This window comes from Pyrgilauda ruficollis, unplaced genomic scaffold (genome assembly GCF_017590135.1).
Source record: "Pyrgilauda ruficollis isolate IOZ18807 unplaced genomic scaffold, ASM1759013v1 scaffold20, whole genome shotgun sequence".
Lineage (NCBI taxonomy): Eukaryota > Metazoa > Chordata > Aves > Passeriformes > Passeridae > Pyrgilauda > Pyrgilauda ruficollis.
In genome coordinates this window covers 4,645,774-4,665,441 of record NW_024519207.1, presented here as the reverse complement: position 1 = coordinate 4,665,441, position 19,668 = coordinate 4,645,774, and the positions used below count along the sequence as shown (strand labels likewise).

Here is a 19,668-nt window from a genome sequence, read left to right as displayed (position 1 = left end):
GAATAGAAAAAGGGCTATGATAAAGATGGCACAGACTCCTATTTTGGGCCCAGAGGGTTACCTACATTCTTCCAGTGTATCTGAACAATCTTCTCATGGGCACTGAAATTGCAACCTTCTTCTGAGCACTGCAAGATAAGAGGGTGAATTTAAAACATACCAATTTATACAAATTATAAACAAGCTTTCAAGCACACTTTAAATAAACTCAGTGCCAGTTGCCTGTACCATTTGTTGCACAGGCTGTGTAAGTTACCCTGCTTGCTAACAAAAGTGACTGTAAAAACATCAAGCAGGGATAATGCACTTTTAAATTTCATCTGGTTTTAGAATAACCAGTGTAGGCAATGCATCTGACACTGAAGAGAAAGTGAAGTTTACCTAAGATAAAAATTCGCAATTTCAAATTTTGATAATTTTCAATAAAGGAAATTTTTAAATGTTTCCACACAAAAACTGTAATGTTAGAGTGGTGTCAATGAATTAATTCCTATTCCCCTACATACAGCATTCATAAAAAAATCCCCCATTAATACTTGACATAGCTCTGGAATCTCATTCCTAAGTCTTCTGTTCAAAGAGTGACTACAGCTAACCGTTTGTCAGGCACAAAGGAAAAAATCGAAGTGTGAATAAAAGAAGCCAAACCCATTAACCTGCTTATGCTGTGAAATGTGTTCATCATACTTCTCCTGGTTTTTATAGCCACGATCACAGGTATCACAGTAATGAGAGAAAACTGGCTCTTTTTTCTTTCTGGTCTGAAACAAAAAGAAGAAATAATCTCAGGACTGCAGTTACAACATATTCCTGTGTTTAGTTAGTCATCAAACACTATTAGTGTTTTTGTTAATAAAGCAGTTACATGTTTCAAAAGTTTCAAAGACAAACTAACATAATATGAAAGTTAAGTTCCAATTACTTATCTTCTAAACAGAGTACCCTGCACTCAGCTCTTCCCACTACCACCTTCCGATCAATTATTGCTTCTGCAAACACAGCAGTCTGCTGGCACGGACTTCACGAGGGCTGTGAAATTTAGGCTAAAGCTCCATGTCTCTTCCCTACCAAGACAGACCACGACTGGTAGAAGTTCAGAGGGCAGCACAGACCCTGCCTTCTCCCACTACACACATCAGGGTCATCTGGCTGGCTGGTCTTGACCATGTAACAGAGGCAGCTGGGCACCACCACAGCAAGGTGACGTAAACCAGTGTAACAATTTGGTTGACATGTATCTTTCAAGAGTTACAGACTGTCACATGTTTGCTCTCTTCTAAGGGCACCAGGTCAGACAGGAGAACAAGACCTCTATAGTGCCTTGGGACAAGTCCCATAAGACTGACACCGTCACAGAATGGTTTTGGTGGGAAGGGACCTTCCAAGATCATCTGGTTCCACCCCCCCTACCATGACCTATGATAGATCAGGCTGCTCAAAGCCCCATTCAATCTGGCCTTCAACACTTACAGGGACAGGGCAGTCACAGCTTCTCTGGGCAATGTGTGCCAGTATCTCATGCCCTTCATAATAAAAAAAGTCTTCCTTACGTCCAGTCTAAATCTACTCTGCTTCAGTTTAAAACCATTACTCCTTGCTCTACCACTACAGGCTGTACTATAAAGTCTGTCCCCATCTTTCTCCTCAGTTCCCTTAAAATACTGCAAGGATGATGCAGGGTTCTACCTAAAGCCCTCTCTTCTCCAGGCTGAACAAAGAGCTTCCCCAGCTCTCTCAGCCTTCACAGAAGAGGTGCTCCACCCCCTAATCATTTTTGTGGCCTTTCCCTGGACCCATGCCAACACGTACATGTCCCTCTTACGCTGGGGACCCCACTCCATACCTTTGGCTTGTTATTTTCTTCTTGACAATGTTTACTAAATGGAGGCGCTTGCTTGCCCTGCCATTTCTGGGAGAAATTACCATTTCCACCTTCAGAACAGAGAAAACAAAAAAAGATGAGCCATTCACAGATATACCTGGTAAAACACCCCCCTCGGTGGGCAACACAGAAAGATGTAGGGAAGAGACAAGAGAGGGCTGAATGACGAACATGCTCGGAGGAGAGTCCCGCAGCCCCAAGGGCTCAGGACAGCTCCGGGGCCCCTGCCAGCGTGGGATGGGAAGGGGCCCGGGGGCCCAAGACACGGCTTCTGCCCTGCCCTGCCCCTCACCGGCGTGCGGGCCCTGCGGTCGCGCTCCGTAGGCCGGCGGGAACCAGGCGGCAGGCGAGCTGTAGCTGTGAGGGGGAAGGAAGCTCTCGGGCTGCGGGTAGCTCTGAGCCGGCGGGTAGCCCTCGGCGGGCTGGGAGAAGCCCTCGGGCTGCGAGAAGTTCTGGGCAGGCTGGGGATAGCTCTCGGCAGGCTGGGAGTAGCTCTCGGCGGGAGGGATGCTCTGGGCGGGATCCGAGTAGCCCTCAGCGGGCGGGTAGCTGTCGGCGGGCTGCGAGTAGGACTCGGCGGGCTGCGAGTAGCTCTTGGGCTGCGAGTAGGACTCGGCGGACGCGTAGGTGCCGTCAGGCGGCGGGTAGCGGCCGGGCGGAGGGTAGGGCACGGGGGCAGCCCAAAAGCTCGTGTCCCAGGAGGGCGGCGGGCAGAAGAAGGGTGGGGGGATGCCCGGCGGAGGCAGCCCCGGCGGGGGCGGCGGGTACCAGGCGAAGGGGTTCATGTCGAGCCCAGAGAGGCGGCCCGGGTGTGCAGACCCCGCTGCGCGATGCTCTCGCTCCACCACGTGGGGCCCTCCAGCGGCGGCCGCTGAACGCGTCACGTCCGGCCTAAGGAAGGTGAACCCTCCCTCCTTCCCGGCGGGCGCTGCGTCATCCGGGAGCGCCGCCGGGGCGGGAGCAGGGAAGCGAAGCCCGGGGTGCGCGGCCGGGCTGCCCGCGGAGCCGGCCTCGCCATGGCCCGCCAGCTCATCGGCCCCGCGCTGCCGCCCGGCTTCCCGCGCCGCACTGAGGCCGAGCCGGGCGAGGACTTCAGCCAGGGTGAGAGCGCAGGGAGGCGCCGGCGGTGGGAGAGCGGGGCTCTGCGGCCCTCGTGCCGCAGCGCGGGATGCTCCGTGGGGAGAGCGGGGCCTGCGGCCGGTGTTCCGTCTGCCAGCGGGATAGAGCGGCTCTGCAGCCCGTGTTCCACGGCGCGGGATGCTCCGTGGGTGGGATAGCAGCGCGGGGTGTACACCGCCAGTGCGGCACCTGGATAGAGCTAAACTCACCATTGCAGGGTCATTACAGTGACTTTTTCAGGGGGAAAAAAAAAAAGAAAAAAAGCCCACAAGAAATAAGCGCCGTATGCGATGGAATGCCACAGAAATGAAACGCTCTAAGACTCGTTTTAGAAGAATACTACTTTCGGTCACTTACTTTTGTCCCGCTCAAGTCTCGAGTGCTCTTTGAAGCCTGTGCTCTTCAGCAGCTCCAAGTGTGAAATTAGCGGGTAGGAAAGGAGGAGGCTGGGCCTGTGCAGCGTGCTTTCCTTTGCCAATCCACTTCATCAGCTGTGGTTTTCCAGGCAGAGCGCCTCAGGATGTGGAGCAGGCTGCCGGTCCGTGGGGCTGTGGTGCCTTGCCTGTCATGTCGAGAGCTGTCACATCAGAGGTGGGATCCCACCGAGACCAGCTGACTGCCAGGCTGGCTCTTCTGCAGTGGAGTTCAGCTTCCCCAGTAAAATTCTTGCATGTTCTCTGTCAGTAATATCTCTGGAAGCAGCACTTTGAGCGTTTGCACTCCTTGCCTTTAATCCAGGTTCAAGGCACTAGTTCATGTATTCAGTCGCTAGCAGTGTCACTCACTGTTCGGTTACTCCAAAGAAAGCAGCTCTGATAGGAAAGGTTTGTTGTGCTTGTCTGCTCTCTAGTTTTTTAATCCAGAAGAGGGAGCAATAGCAAGAGGGATAAAGCTGCTGCATCAGCTGACACCATGGCAACATCAAGCTCTGTGTCTGGATCTCAGCTTTGTGCAGAAGCCGTGAATGCACGAGTGGTGCTGCCTTTCCTGGCCATTTCTATGTCGTTTTTTTCGCTTTCCATCAACACACTGATGCGTGCTGCAAGTATCTGTATCGTGTATGAAAAAAACAAGTTAAACTTATCCTTAGGCCAATAGTTGGTGACATTGAGTGCTTCAGCAGTGTCTAGTTTAGGTTAATCAGATGAGTTTGTCCCCTCTTTGTCCCAGTGTAAACCAGTTCCGTGGTATTACAGTTGCTCTGGCAACTGATCCAAGATCTGCTTGGAAATTTCTCTGTGAAGTGGGTGAAGGAATTTATTTGCCTTTGAAAACAAACAAACAAAAACCCCAAAATCCAGGTACTGGCAGGTTGTTTGTTTTTATAATTTTCACCAACTTTTTCTGACTTTGACTTACATCAGCTCAGTGTCCCTGCTCACCCCATGAGGCAGACTGCTGCAGTGCAGAGGAAGAAAGGAGAGCAAGTACTTTGGCATAACACACTTTGCTGTACAGAACGGCAGCTCCATCTGGAGTTCTGCACCTGGAGTGACAAAAATCACACGGTGGGGCTGCCACCAGCACCTTCTGTGCTGCAACACTTGCTGGGTCTTGAGTCAAATGGGCCTGGAATTTGTTCTGTAACAATTTCCCTTGTGTGTTCTAGCTATTTTAAGAGATGCTTCACCTTTTAAAGCTGAACAGCTTTTCCAATATTTTTCCTGTCACAGTAGTCTCACTGATATTTGAGCTGCTCCTTGCTTTTCTTGGTTTTTTAGTCTGCTTTCATAGTTCCTGTCTCCCAACAGCAAGAAAGTAGGACTTTGAGCAGTCTGTGGCAAAGAAGACTCAGGCACAAGAGAAGGCTGTCAGACAGACACAAGAAATAGGAAAGTGACTGTGTATGATTATGATTAGATTTATTGCTAATACATTCCTTCTGGGGACAATCCACCTGCAAGCTGTCTGCAGCCTTGGGAAACTAGTTGGCCAGTGTCCAGCAATATTTTATATCCTTGTGCAGGCTGATGTGCACCACAGTCAGTAGCAAACAGCCCCATTGAGCCCCACTCCCACCTCCCCTCTGGATATAAGCATCCAGACACTTTGTCCTGCAATACACACTGGTGTTCTTACCATGGGACAAACCACATTGCCTTTGGTGTCAGAGAGGTTGCTAATAATACTTCTGTGACCCTTAATTTGGAGCAGGATGGAAGCAGGTGGTAGCTGGACAGACCCAAAAGCTCATCCCTAGTAAATCTTTACCTTCTTCAGCTTGTCCAACCCATGGGATGCACTTATTTCCTGATTCTTCACTTCATGATGGTGCTCTGAAGCTGGACTAACTGTGCTCCTGCTGGAAGAATTGTACTTCCTTTGGCCTATTTGTCCCTGTCTCTGGGCTGTCCTTGTACCAGCAGGACAGAAGTGCTAGGGAATGGCTAAAAATAACCAGAGACGCAGAAGGGGGTTTTGTCTGTTTCAGCATTGAGGCCACATAAAGATGTGTTGATATGTCTGGGTTGATCTACCGCTATGCTGGAGCTGAAAGGTCTTGTCTGTCCTTGAGAGCTTCCCAGGTCACGTCTGATGGTGTGGTAGGGTGCTTAGAATCCCCAAATACAGCAGAAATAACCCTAACAAAACAAAAAGTAGCTTTTAATTTGGTTTCTGAATTGAACTGACTTAATTTTCAGGCAGATAGTCACCAGAGCCAGCTCATTAGTAGGATGGTCACTTTTAGCAGCTGTGAAACATTCACTTCAGTCTCACTTGGTCTTGTTTCTCTTCTCACTATCCCAAACATTTTCTTCTCATACATTTTTATCCCATTGCTCTGTTCTGAATTGTTCTGAGATCTGGTTACTTTGTCATTTTTCTGTTGCTCTGCCATTGCTACATCCATTTATCCTCCTCACCTCATTAGGTTTAGTTTCCCGACTCTTTGAGCTCTCCTCTGTTCTTCCATCTGTATTTTTCCACATCCCTGTGGATTTTGGGGAATTTCACAGACTTCTGATTAGATCTTGGCTTCCCTCCTCACCCTTTTCTTTCTTTGCTCCCAGAATTTACACTTAGCAATTTCCAGTCCTACCTTTCTGCTCTTTCTTGTGGCTCCCCAAACCATCCTGATCCTTAGCTGTGTATTTGGCTGTGCTGATTGTTAGTCTCAGGCAGTACCATGGTCATATTAATTTTTAATCCCAAGTCTCTTTCCCCTTCATTTCTTTTCACCATGTCCAATGACTTTTTCTTCCTGAGGCTTTAAATGCCGTTTTTCCTTCATTAGTCAGTCTCAGTCTCTGTTTTAATTTCTGGTTGTCCTGCTTAGGCTGCAATTCCACTAACAAACAGTTCTTTCAGGAAAGTGCTGTGGTTTGCAGTGTTGTTCTTAGGCCTTTTAAGTTCCCTGATCCGGCTTATTGCATAGCCCGTGCAAACAGTTTTGCCAACATAATGGAGAGGAATTGGGATAAAAGTATGTATGTTAGCCCTGGTGTTGAACAACATGCCAGTGGGACGAGTCTCCTTCCTCAGGTAGTTTTGGTTTCACTAGTTCTGTGCAGCTCACAAAACTACTCCTAATTTCTCTCTTCCTCTCTGGTATTAGACTCATCAAATTGTATCCGAGTTTGTTCTCCTTCCATTCCAAGTCTTTTCTTTTGCATTTAGAGCAGATGAAGGATCTGCTTGCATGATGTCAGAGCACCAGGTGGCTGGAGAAAGCAGTTGTGCAGGTTTTGTGTGGGTTTTAAGTGCTTTTATTCAAGTGGTGCTTTTTGTACGGAAAAATGAGACTTCTTGATAGCAGTTTTTATTCCTACTTATCATTAATCTGTTTGTTTGCTTTCATTTTGAACTTATTTTACCTTTATAGACTAGGGTGTTGTGTTTGGGTTTTTTCAGGGCGAGAGAAGTGGTTTGTTGGGTTTTTTTTCCTTCCTAGTGCTGAAATGGATTTGTCCCATTTAAAGTTTTTTCCATTAGAACAGGAAACAAAGAAGTGGCAGATCTGCCTGGATGCTTTGTAACTAGTCTTGTGCTAAACATGATTAAAAGCTTTGTGAAGCTCGCTCAAAGGACTTGATTTCTGCCTAGCCTTTGTCAGCTAACAATGGAACCATAATATGCATTAGGTTGTATTTTGTACTATCAAAAAGTTGCAATTCTTCAACTGGAGATCTAATTTCCTGGTACCATTTATCTTTTCATCTGACCCTTGACTATTCATAAAGGGAACAATGTCTTTTCCTCACCAAAGCACCTCTCTGTCCTGCAAATCTTGTACTCAGTGCTTGAGATATTAAGAGGAGGAATGGTGTCTGTGTCTCAGGATGTTAAATCATCAGTAGAATCAAATCTCCAGTACATGGGAACATGGGCTGTTTGTACTGTGTTTGTGTAAATGGGTGCATTGCCCTGGATTGGGAAGGCCTCTTACCTGGGAGGTAAAGCCATTGCTGGTTTTTGCTTGCTCCAGCTGACTCCTTGTTGATTGAGCCTGTGAGGGTATCTGTGTTAGGGGTCTTGTTTGGAGGGCATTACTGTTAGGGTCAATGGCTGTGCTGCTTCTGGACACACTGCATGTGGTACTATAGCCAAATAAACCTATAAAGATCAGTGTCTGCTGGTGGGCACAGTGCCAGAAGCAGCTCAGGCCTGTTAGCAGTGTTAGTGTCTGGGTTTTAATTTTGCTGAGATACTACCCCAGAGCATGAAGGTTTTACTGGGGCATGAGAGCTTCATCCACTGTCCTGGCCTTCTGACAGCAACAATTCTTTGAATTCATTCTCTGAATGCTTAAATCATCCCTTTTTCAGCAGAGTACTTAAATCTGTCCCTGCTGTTCACATTTAGCTGAACTGGGAATAACCTTAATCATTAAACCATTCCCAAAGCAGGCTGGCAATTAATTTAATACTTTATGGTCACAAATGCTCCCATTTAATAATTTACGGTCTCCCACGCTGTGTATGTACAGATGATGTGTTTCTTCACTAGTGAGCTTCAAATGCTTCATTAAAGTGCTTCTTTTAAATATACTGGTTTATGCCACATCCATTGTACATTAGTTGTTACACAAAACAGGCTTTCTAGCCCTGTTCCATAGAATGCTTATGTAGTAATGGATTAGTAATGTCCTAAGTCAGAACAGTTCGGCGTAGCTTGTTGATGGAAATAAGGTGCTGAAAAAAGTAACTTCTAGAAAGTTGTTTAGATATCTTCTCTAAATGCTGGAGAGAGCAGTGATTAAATAAGCTTAATTCCAAGTAAATATGTGTTTTGGAAATGCCATGGTAGATCATACTCATCTGAAACATTTGGTAGGTATTCTTATTTAACCTGGTCTAGTAGAAGGTTCCCTGCCCATGGCAGGGGGATTGGAACTAGACAATCTTTAAGGTCTTTTCCAAACTAAACCATTCTGTGATTTTATGATCCCAAATAACTGTATGTTCAGTTGCAGGACCAGCACTGCCTCCAGACTACAAAAGCAGCTGTAGCTCAGAAACTCCTGACAGTGATGACGACTCAGAATCTCTTCCTCTACCCAGAGATGCAAATAGAGATTCTGAAGAGGAGACAGAAGGAGATCCAGCTTCCAAGTGAGTATGTTTTTGGATTATTTGTATATTTACAAATTGTATTGCAAATGTAATGTGTCTAACTTATGAGAAAGGAACAAAGTTGTATAAAAAAAGGTAAACTCTGTACCTGTGTAAAACTTTTGATTACATTTTCTCCATGTTCTTCACGGCCAAGAATGTTCAGCTGACCTGTTTGACACCCTACGGTGGAATTAAATTATTTGGGGCAGTCAGATCTCTGTTTTTATATGTTTTATTTTAGTTTTGCAAATTTGCATGTTTATGCTAAGGACTGACACCACTTACCATGTGCATAAGTATTTGGTACTTGAGTTTTTGCCCTGGTTTTGGTATACTGACTCTCTTTGAGAGGCTGTAAGACCTGTTTATGGACATGAATTTATGCATTCAATTAAGTCGACTCATGAAAAAAACCTGAATTGTTTAGTAAGTAACAGGAGTCTGCAGATACTCTCATTTGTTGGGTTGATTACTCACAATTGCTGTGTTAAGAATTTGTGTGTGTTTGCTCTAAGCCTTGTATAAGAGACTTGAAGGCCATTATGCCATCCTAATGAGTGCTAGAGTAATTATTATTCAATTTTTTTCTTGTTTTCTTAGTCAATAGTTTTTCAGCTAATTAGAATTGAACAGGAAAAATACTACTCAAAATGCAGACAGCATACAAAAATGGAGAAAGTACTGAATTTTAAATTACTTTGTGACTAGAAAATGGTATTTCAACATTATACTAAACTTCTTTCTACAGCAAAAGAATTGTTAATGTTGTTTTTAATTTTTTATTCTTTTTTAAATGTCAGAACGTTTTTGAAGTGAATCTTATACTCCCCATTTTTTAATTGCTTCAAATCATTTTGGATCCTTTTGCACTGTTTCCATGGTAACAGCAGGATATTTAGTACAGAAGACCCTATGAAATAATTTTGTGGGTTTTTTTCCTTTTTAAAATGTAGATAATTGCTATGCTTGTCAAGGTAATTATTAAGTGAAATCTGTATTTGCAGAAAGCCAAAAAGAATTCATGAAGACGATGATGATGATGGCTTTTTTGGGCCAGCTCTTCCTCCTGGATTTAAAAAACAGGATGATTCTCCAGAGAGGTAATTAAAATGGAATTATATTCAGATTCTTTTCCTCAAAACACAATTATTTTAGATTAAATATTTTGTGTCACTATTACAGAACATTTCAGTTTGCACTTGAGATTGAGATGATTAGAGGTAATGCTTCCTCCATGTTCTAAGAACAAGAATAGCGTTCCCTCGAAACAGAGCACCAGCCCTCCTAGGCCAGGTTGGAAGGAGAGTAAAAGAGCTAATGTAAATTTTCTGAGATATATGTCAAATTTCCTCCATTTCTTTTGATAGGTCTCAGATCAGTGGAGAAAAAACAAATTACAGGTACAAGGACCTGTAGTTCTATAGTGTTCATTCTGGTCTCTGAGGGTCTGGGGCAGTTACCTCATGTGTGGTGCAATACCCTGTCCTTTGCTAATGCATCAAGGATTATTGTTCACATATCTCCAGGTACAAAAATACTCTGAACACTGTAGGTTTCTAGAAAAGAGCTGTCTGGTCTACACAAATAAACACTGTTTATGGTCTCTATCAGGAAGCTTTCCATTTGATTGCTTACAGTTATAAAATACTTCCCACCCAAAATATTATATGGATTTTCTTTATAGAACTCATCCGTGTCTCACAGCCTTTTAGTCTTTACATCAATCTGGGCACTTCCTTCTGTAATTTGAAATTATAGTCCATAGTGGAATTGGTGTTTCCAAGGGGATACTTCCTGATGAGAAGTACAAGAGTCCCTTGATCACTTTTATCTTCCTCAGAGCAATAGGAGTTGGTAGATAAAATAATACTTGCCTGTCAGGTATGAGTTTTCAGTTCCAGGAAAGTGACTCAATTTACTGTTGAGCTGTGTGTGTAAATATACCATCTCAAAAGAAATTTTGAAGTTAATTCTTTTTTTTTAGTTTGCATAAATTTTTATGATGCTTGGCAGCATAAAATTTATGTAACTAAGCAAGACTTTATGTAACTAAGGTTATTTGGAGTTATCTTTCTCGTGTACATTTGGTTACACTGCTGTAATCAAAAAACTCTTGTAGTTGTGGGTGTCACGCTCAGTGGGATCATTTGGTGCTTTGATGGTCCCACAAACAACTAATTTTTTTTTCTTGTGTTGTGTATGCACAAAGTATTATTTTAATTATACAATTTAGCAGTTCATTGAAAATAATATATTCTCTATTAAAAATAAGGAACACTTGTAATTTCTAATATCAGCAGAGGTAGCCTTTTTACTTTCTTGATTTTTGACATGAATACTCATGGTAAAATGGAAGAGGAAGGGGCCATTCACTCAAGAGCTGGACTTGATGATCTTTGTGGTTCCCTTCTAACTCAGAATATTCTGTGATTCTGTGAGGCAAGAGTCTGCTCTGTGTCTGTGATAAATTAAAGCGGTAGAAGGCACTTGGCACTCACTGTATTGTTTTTTCCTGCCTTGCCATACAATTGCTCCTAGCACGCACTGAGAAAGCAGATTGAGGAGAGCTGTTTTGCACCCAGCCTGATTCCCTGAATAGGTGGGAACAGTGAGATGTGTGGGAAGAGCCTTGTCTGTCTTCCACCCCCGCACACCTGGGAGTCTGGGAGGCGTGTGAGCTGTGCAGGGCGCAGACACAGTGCTGCTGTCTGCCTGATGCATTGCCCTTAGCCTTGAGCAGATTGCCAGATGCCAACTGAGCCATGAATAATTGAAACAAATGCAGGTCGTTTGTTTCAGTGTATGGACAGGCTGTTTATCAGTTCTGTGTGACATACTCGTTCTTTTAGGAAAGCTTTTATTCTCTTACATCTTTTTCAGACTTGTCAAAGCAACATGTTCATGATTAGGGGCAGCTCATGTGGCAATCTGCAGCTTGTTGAAAATGGTTTGAATCATTCCAGCATAAAATATATATATGTGAAAAGATTTCCTTCAACTTTGAATATTACATTACTGTTTACCAGTGTCAGATAGAAGTGCACCACTCATAAATATTTCTGAAGTGTTCACACATCAAGGTAAAGAGTGAAGGTGATCTTAAAAAATTTTACATTATACATCAGAAGAATGTTGAAACATCCATCTCAAAATGTGCATTAGCAAGGTCTTCCAAGTCCAAAAACAGGAGAACAGTCTTTGCCATATATAAAATGCAATAGTCCTTAAATTAAAGCTTAGTGCATAAGTTTGGGAGGTATTTTTGACATGGTACAGGTACTGAAGTTACCTACAGCAGTAAAATGTGTTTGCCAGTTATTTATTAGTAGTTAATATATTATTAGAGTAAATATATTATCAGAGTTATAATATTACTGGTGTTTAGATTCAATTCACCTGTTCAGAGACCCTCTGGACATCCAGGAAACTGTCAAGGATCATGTCACCTCTGTACTGCTGAGGAAGGACTGAAGAGATATTCATGTAGTGGAAAAGAAAAAGCATAAGGAATGGAAAGGATGGGAAGGATGAATATGTAAACTACTTTTCTGTTCCCTAAAGGCCCTTTGAGCTGTGACAGAATCAAGACAGAGCATTTGAGATTGGTTCTTTTTCACAGGCTGCAGTGATACAACCCACAAAAGAGATGTTCATATATATATATATATATTTCAGTAGAGAGCTTTTTTTATAGTTTGATTTATCTGTCTCTCCATGAAGAATAAAAGTACTTGTGCACTAAAATAAAATATTATTTTTTGCTATATCTGTATAAGTTTAAACTCTTTAAATTAAATTAGAAAATTAAAACATGGTCTTAACAAGAAAGTAGTCAGGAAGGAAGGAAGATAAAGCTGTAGCAGCTAGGTGGAGGTGGAACTTCAAAATTAACCCAGACTTTTTGCCTGGGTTTAAAACCACACCAGTGCCCTTGTCCTGGCCTAAGCTCATATTTATTGCTCATGTCTGTGTATCTGTGGTTGGTTCTTCAGCAAGACTTTGTGTCTTATTTCCCCTCTTTAAACCCTGGCAACAATATCATTACAGCAGGGCTGTCCTGATTAGATTATTGGGATTGAGTAAAGGCCATAATTAGTAAATTCAATTCAGGTGTTGTTACATTTAATAAGCTAAAGCTCACAACTGAAGGTCATAATAAACAAAGTCTACTCTTACATTGTGAGAATACTGTCACCTGGATGTGTCTTCAGGTGACAGTTGTTTAAGTTTTTAATCAGTTTTTATTAACTTTAAAGAATATTATGGTGGATTATTAAGAGGAACCCACATTGAAAAGACTTTCAATACGGCAAGCACAGTTTCTTTGAGCTCAGTTTGTAGTATTCTTTTCACCGCTGAAAAGAGATTCTCACCTTTCTGTGTTTGTGAAGACAGCTGATGAACATTTCTTTCAGAGCTGCTGCTTAAAAACAAATCAGTGAAGTTACCTGCACTCACAAAATTTTCCTTCTCTTTCCCACTCCAAGGTAAAATAAAATTAGAGCAGTTCACTGTTTCTGCTTATTAAAGGACAATGAAACTGAGGTGCAAGACAAGAAGAACGAAATTGGGTTTGTTGATTGTGAAGGAGGAGTGTATATTTGTCTTATCACCTTTCATTTCTCTTGAATCTGATGAAGGAAGCTAGGGAAGAAAAAAGTGGATTTCCTTGACTACATGTTGCAACTTTCCTGGTTCTGGTTTTTTTTTTGGTTTTTTTTTTGCATCAAAATTGTCTGCACAGGTCCTCCTGGAAAATGGAGGCACTCTTATTCAGTTATTTCTACAGTATGTGTGCACAGGGGCACACTTGGTGTGGGGAGGAAGGAAAGTCATACTTCTCACTGATGTTTGATTTTTGTACTGATGTATTATATTTTCCCCCCTCAACTGAAAAAACAATTTTTTTTTTTTTTCTCTGCTGTCAAGGCCCATTATAGGTCCTGCATTACCACCTGGCTTTAGGAAAGCTTCAGAGGACACCAGAAGTAGCAGATGTTTCATAGGACCATCTGTTTCATCAGAATCCCGTCCCCAGGTTGGTGCAAAGAGAAGCCTTTTGTTTTAATACCAGCTATCTGAAATGGTTAAACAAGTTGCAGCCTGAAAGAGACTACCAGACACTTCTCAGGATGACAGTTTAATTTTGAACCAGAAAGTGTCTGGCATATTTTTGCTGGAGTCAAATACTTGAGCATAACTAAGCCTTTTTAAAAAAAAAAAGAAACCAAAAAGACTGGCCTGGTTTGTTGTGCTTTTGCTGTTAAGTAGATGGTGCACTCACTGAACACATGCAATCTTGGCATCCTAAACTGCAGGCAGAAAACACATCTTCACTTTCTTAAAGATGTTTACTAGTGGCTACAACCTTTAAATAAGTTTATCCAAGAGAATGCAATCAAGAATGGCATTACAGTGTCACTAAGTTGTTCTTGGCACTTGCAGGATGATACCTATGACTGGGAGTGAGGCGCAGGACAGTGACACTGACATGCCTTTTTAGTTCATGTTTTTTGACTTTTCTGGTCATATTAGGTATAAACTAGCTAGAAGTTCTGGTTGCAAAATAATGCATGTGCTACTAAAGAACATTCAGGAACACGATGTGTGATAAAATACAACTGTGGGGAAGCTTGAACTCCTTAAACATGGGCTTCTAGTACCATTCTGAGGGATCCAAAGTGCCTATGGGAGGGCCTGGCAGGTAGGGAGTAGCATGTTTAGAGAAAGTCATGCCCTTCTTGAGCAGCATCTCTTAACACCACAGCACCTAAGACACCAAAAGTGGTGCTGGATACCAGTGCTTAGGCAAGTGAATCTCTCTCATGCTATGATAAACTGAATATTAATTCCTTGGGAGAATTAATGTTTATTCTGTTTATTTTAAAAATACTTACATTTTTACATTTAACTCCCAGATACTATGGGAGATGCTAGACACACTAGGAAGGAGGAATGCAAAGGCTGCTCTGAAACTTCACTTTTTTGGTTAGCAGTTGCAAAGCATATAATTCTCCAGCCTCCTACAGTGAGTGGTGTTGTAATTCATCGTGCAGAAAGATTATCTGACATTTCTGAGGTACTCATCGTCTTCTAACTCCAAATAATGATTAAGCAATTTATCATAGTGACAAATCTCTTGAGGCAGAGATGTCTGCTGTCTGCTTTTATATTTTGCAAACAAAAAAGTCTCTCTTCTCATAAATACATCTTCAAGCAACAGCTTTTTTACAGGTATTACAGAACTTACCGTTTTTCTCTTCCTAATAGTTATCTTTTTGTTACCTCTTCCTAATAATACTCTTTTTCTTATTTTTTAATATGAGTAATTTCTTGTTGGCTTTTTAAAATATGTATTTAATTATTTTGTATTCAGGTACATCTTTAGAGGCATGCTGACTCTTCACTTTGCTTTAGTGAATCTAATGACTCACCACCTTGTGTATTCTCAAGTAATGCTTTGTGCTTCCTGGCTACACAGCCCTGTCATCCTACTCCCATTGCTTTATCACGCACATTCAGACTGTAGCAAAATCTTTGCACTCACTTCTGTAGGTATTGGACAACATAGCTTTGCGTCCAGGGCACTGTGGCATCACCATTTTCTGTCTAGTTTTGCTTCCATCCACATCTGTACCGTTTGAACTTGGAGGGAGGCACCAGTGAGCTTTCTGTAAAACCCCTGGCTAGTAGGAAGATTTTTACTGACATCTAGTCCCTAACAAATTTAAGTTTTTAGCCCTTCTCCAAAAAATGCCTTAGAATGCAATGTCAGAATCATGGAATCATTAAGTTGGAAAAGACTTCCAGGATCATTGAGGCCAACCTTTGGATTCACCAAAGTCAACTAGACTGTGGCACTAAGGCCCACATCCAGTCATTTTCTGAACACTTCCAGGAATGGTGACTCCACCACTTCCTTGGCAGCCTGTTCCAATGCTTGATAACCATTGCAGTGAAGAAATTCTTCCTGAAGGGATCCATGAGGGATCAAAGAAGTGAATGACAGAGCCAAGGGATTAGTTAGAGATGCTGTAATTGCAGGGCCATAGTACCATGCGTGCCACTGGTACCCTACCTTGCACTTTATTCTTTCTGACATCCTTACAGCATCTGAGCTCAAGACAGTTCTTGCAGTGTGAAACTGTGATCCTTATTAGGGAAATGCATCCAAATGTTGCTGGTGATGGTAAAGCCCAAAATATGGAAGTTGTATGAATGTGTGTTCCAAATTCACCCACGGCCAGAGAGGCTGCATGGCTGTGTGCAGAGCATTGTAAAGTAGCAGGGCTTTGTGTGCTGCCTCTGCCTTTACCAGCAGTCTTACCTCAGACAAGAGATGCTGCTTTTGGCAAATTGGAGACAAAAAAACTGTGTTCAAGCACTAGAACAGGTCTAATCTGGAGTTCTAATCCAGGTTTTTATTGTCTTGGAAATGCCTTACGTTAGGTTTATATGCTCTACTAGACAAAGTAATTTTAATTCTATAAAGCTGAAGTGTTCCTTGATGGTCTTAGCACTGTGTTTGAAAGAAATGTTTTATTTTTGGAAGCTGACAGATAGTAGTGAGGACGAAGACAATTTAATAGGCCCAATGCCTGCAAAAGGACCAGTGGAGTCTGATGTGGCTAAAGAGTTTGAACGCCGAGCTCAGAGAATGAAAGAAAAGCTTACTTCAGCAGACAGCGTAAGTTGGATTTCTTAATTTATAATATTTTGTTGCTGGAGTGTATTTGTCTTTCTCTTTGCCTATTTCTGTGTAAACCTGGTTGCAGTTCAACTTGGGATGCTATGTGTGTGCAGGTGTTAAAGAAAAAAGGTCTATGATTTCTGCTGGAAGCCAAGAGATTCAGACAGTAATTTTTGATCATGCTTTTTTCACTCTTCCCTCCACCCCTTACTTCTTTTGCAAAGGATGAACCCAAACAAGTTACCAGGGAATCATGGATGACAGAGCTTCCACCTGAGTTGAAAAGCTTTGGATTTGGCCCAAGAACATTCAAGAGACGAGCTGATGACAAATCAGGTGATAGATCTATTTGGACAGATACTCCAGCTGACAGAGAGCGAAAAGCCAAGGTGAGCATTTATTTATACATTTATTTGGACTTGCAGGCAGTAGGTGTTACTGATGTTCTGTGAAAACAAAGCAAAGATACTGTGGGTTGGTCGGTAAAATTTTCTTTCCCAGATTTTTTTTTGTTATTAAAATTTACTAATTTAGGCCTAAAGATGAAGGCAATGAAGTAACAACATTAAATATCATTGATATACATTTATTTCCACTCTCATTTTGCAGTAGTCAGATACTCTGTATCAGCTTATTGACTTTCCAGTTAGCATGTTTCTTCTTCCATCAAGCTGAGCAGAAAATATCTGATGGCCTGTATCATGGTCTTCACCCTCTAGATTTAATTAAAGTAGATATAGATTTGCTTGTTTTTTACTTTCTGATTACTATAGCATGTGATTTCCTTCTACTCGTCAGGAAAGAGAAGAGGCAAAAAAGTCAAGCAGTAAGGATAATGAAGAAATGGTATTATCTGGGAGGGACAAGAGGCTTATTGAGCAGGTGACTTCATACAATGTAAGTGTGATCACAAAATACTTCCTCTATTTCCTTTAGTTCTTTTCCTTTAGTTCTTCACTCTTCTTCTGGTTCTCATTTCTAGTGCTGCTGGTTTCCATGGTGATGCCACTATAGTTTTCCCTTTTAGTGCCCAAACCTACTGCTGTTTTAAGGCATTAGAACTCTTGGTATTAATGTCAACAAGAGCAGGACTGGGTCCTCTGCAAAGTGACAGAATTTGGGTTTGTGTATATTACCTCAGTATTAGATAGTGCTTTCCTTCAATCATTCTCATGTCAGGACATGGTTGCTGGGACCTTAGTTCAAATATTAGCTTGCTTCACCCAATTACTGGCATCCAAGAATAAAACAACAATGCAGGTTTAACTTTTAGGCCAACATATGCACTAACCTGAAAAAGGGTTGATGGGCTAAGCAGGTCACCGCATTAATTACCCTCAGTCATTAATTACATTAACTACTCATTACAGGAACTTCATTACATGTAGTTTTTCTCCATCTCTACAGGAGCAGATAATGTTCACAGAGAGATGTTGATTACTAGAAATCTGAACTCCATGTCAAATTCCCTCTCACTTTTCTGTCAGCCCTGTCCCTCAAAGTGTGTGGACCACTGCCTGCCTTAAAGCTCCTACTTCCAGTTTTTCCCTGATGTATGGCCTGAACTCTTATGGAAGGCAGTCTTGTCTCTTGAGAGGACAATTACATTGAAAATCACATCTTTGGCTTATTTTACATATTTATCTGGCACTTCTGATAATTTATTTGTGGTTCATTAAATCATATGTTTTTCCTGACTTAGAGACTTGCAAATCCAGAGCTATTAGCATTCTCTCTTAAGGTTCTTCTTTAGTGTCTGTTTCTCCTGTCACTATGAATATAGAATAATTTTCATGTAAAACTCTTAAGGTTCTTCTTTGGTGTCTGTTTCTCCTGTCACTATGAATATAGTAGAATAATTTTCATGTAAAACGATGGGGTTTGTTCTCTGCCATTGGTGGAATAAAACATACACAGGCCTTTGCTTTTTCTAAGATTCATGGAGTTGTCTCCAAGTTTAAGAACATTGTTTCTTGGGTTGTTTTGTTGTTTGTTTTTTCTCTTTTATTATATCAGCTCTTTTCTGATTTTCTGGTTGTTGTTGTGGGTATTTTTCTTTTAAAGTTTTTTTCTCTATTCTTTCCTATTTCTCCACTGACATTTACTAAGGATACTTCACTAGAACAGATTTCATTCTTAAAGTAGTTTCTTCTTTTGATGCTGATACGACATACATTCTCTGGTGCAATTTTGTCAGCGCTGGCATGATTGCGTCATGAATAACTGTTGTCTGTTTTCCATCAGAATCTTTTCTTAACTCGTGAATAAGCTATTATTTGCATGTGTGATGTAGTAAGTGTTTGCACAGGAAGTGAAGGAAGATCATGAGAAAACAGCTGCTCAACTTTTGCACTTTTTGATGAGAGAATTGGTTTAGATACACAAGTGCACTGTACCTGAGTAAATGAGGGGCCTCATGGTCTTGGGAGCGCTAATCCTGCTCCTGTGTGAAATCAGCAGAAGTTTTATCTTGTGTTTGAGCTGGATCATGCTGTCTAAGAAATGCAGCTAAAGCCACTGAGCTGGCAAAACACATGCTCCAGCTCAAAACTGTGACTTTGTCCTGTGGGCTTTCAACAGATGATTCAGAGTTAGGAGCACACATTTAAAAACCCATCGTACTGTATGAAAGGTTGAAAGGGTGTCTAGCTTGTTCTGCCCCTAGCAGTGACCAAATCTAGGTGTTTAGGGGATGTGTATAGGAAACTAGGCTTGTACTTTGAGTTATTTCTTTTGACATGGTGTCTTCTTTCTGCCAGTAATGTCAGAGCAACTTTTATATTTCTTTTGCATTATCTTTATAATTTATCTGTATTGTCTGCGGAGATTCAACAACATCATGGCTACCCATAACATTATGGCCATCTACATCAGTGAATTATTAGTATTTTAGCCAAGATTACTCACACTTTCTACTCCATGTATGCTAAATTTATCATTCTATATACAGTTACTAAGCTGGAATTTTTCTGGAATTCTTCTTTTTCTGGAATTTTTAGCCTTCCTGACTTCAGTCTTTCCATTTGGATTTTCTGTATGTTGTTGTTGATATTCTTTAATACTTCCTCTTCCTCCCCATTTTTTCCAGGAGTCAAAGAGGTCAGAGTCTCTCATGGACATGCACCAGAAAAAGCTGAAGAGCAAGGCATCCGAAGAAAAGAGCAAACCTCAGGAAAGAAGGCCGTTTGACCGAGAGCAGGATCTCAAAGTCAATCGCTTTGATGAAGCACAAAAGAAAGCTCTTATAAGAAAATCCAGAGATCTGAATAGTAAATTTGAGCACAGTAAAGGCAACATGTTTTTATAAGATGAAAGCATTAAGCTTTTTTGAAGTGAAGTCCATAAAAATTTGAATACTTAATTTTTGTAAGTATTTTTCTGTAAATATTTGTATGCAAAATAAATATCCTGATGTTTAACTA

General features: G+C 41.6%; 2 protein-coding genes across 3 annotated transcripts in view; one reads left to right on the top strand and one right to left on the bottom strand.

Moving 5' to 3' along the window:
* The window catches only part of NUFIP1 (nuclear FMR1 interacting protein 1), a 21,096-nt gene extending 18,196 nt beyond the window's left edge, over nt 1–2,900 (bottom strand). The window contains exons 1-5 of the mRNA XM_041466937.1: nt 2,893–2,900; nt 2,175–2,773; nt 1,844–1,932; nt 657–761; nt 66–128 (exon numbers count right to left, since the gene is read on the bottom strand). Of these exons, the coding sequence (XP_041322871.1) occupies nt 66–128; nt 657–761; nt 1,844–1,932; nt 2,175–2,773; nt 2,893–2,900 (864 nt within the window). The remainder of the gene's footprint in view (nt 1–65; nt 129–656; nt 762–1,843; nt 1,933–2,174; nt 2,774–2,892) is intronic.
* Nucleotides 2,827–19,668, top strand: GPALPP1 (GPALPP motifs containing 1). Of its 2 annotated transcripts, none has more exons than XM_041467056.1 (8): nt 2,827–2,983; nt 8,415–8,553; nt 9,561–9,656; nt 13,486–13,594; nt 16,109–16,243; nt 16,471–16,635; nt 17,045–17,143; nt 19,335–19,668. In XM_041467056.1, the coding sequence occupies exons 1-8, from the start codon at nt 2,899–2,901 to the stop codon at nt 19,551–19,553; spliced, it is 1,047 nt and encodes a 348-aa protein (XP_041322990.1). In that variant the 5' UTR covers nt 2,827–2,898; the 3' UTR covers nt 19,554–19,668. The 2 variants fall into 2 exon arrangements, with proteins under 2 accessions (XP_041322990.1, XP_041322989.1); XM_041467055.1 differs by having other exon boundaries at nt 8,409–8,553.

Bases quoted from the DNA above. Each gene is read 5' to 3' on its own strand.
- GPALPP1 (XM_041467055.1), top strand. From the start codon at position 2,899: ATGGCCCGCCAGCTCATCGGCCCCGCGCTGCCGCCCGGCTTCCCGCGC. The intron at 2,984-8,408 runs GTGAGAGCGCAG...CTGTATGTTCAG, and splicing joins GGGCGAGGACTTCAGCCAGG to TTGCAGGACCAGCACTGCCT. The intron at 8,554-9,560 runs GTGAGTATGTTT...CTGTATTTGCAG, and splicing joins GAAGGAGATCCAGCTTCCAA to AAAGCCAAAAAGAATTCATG.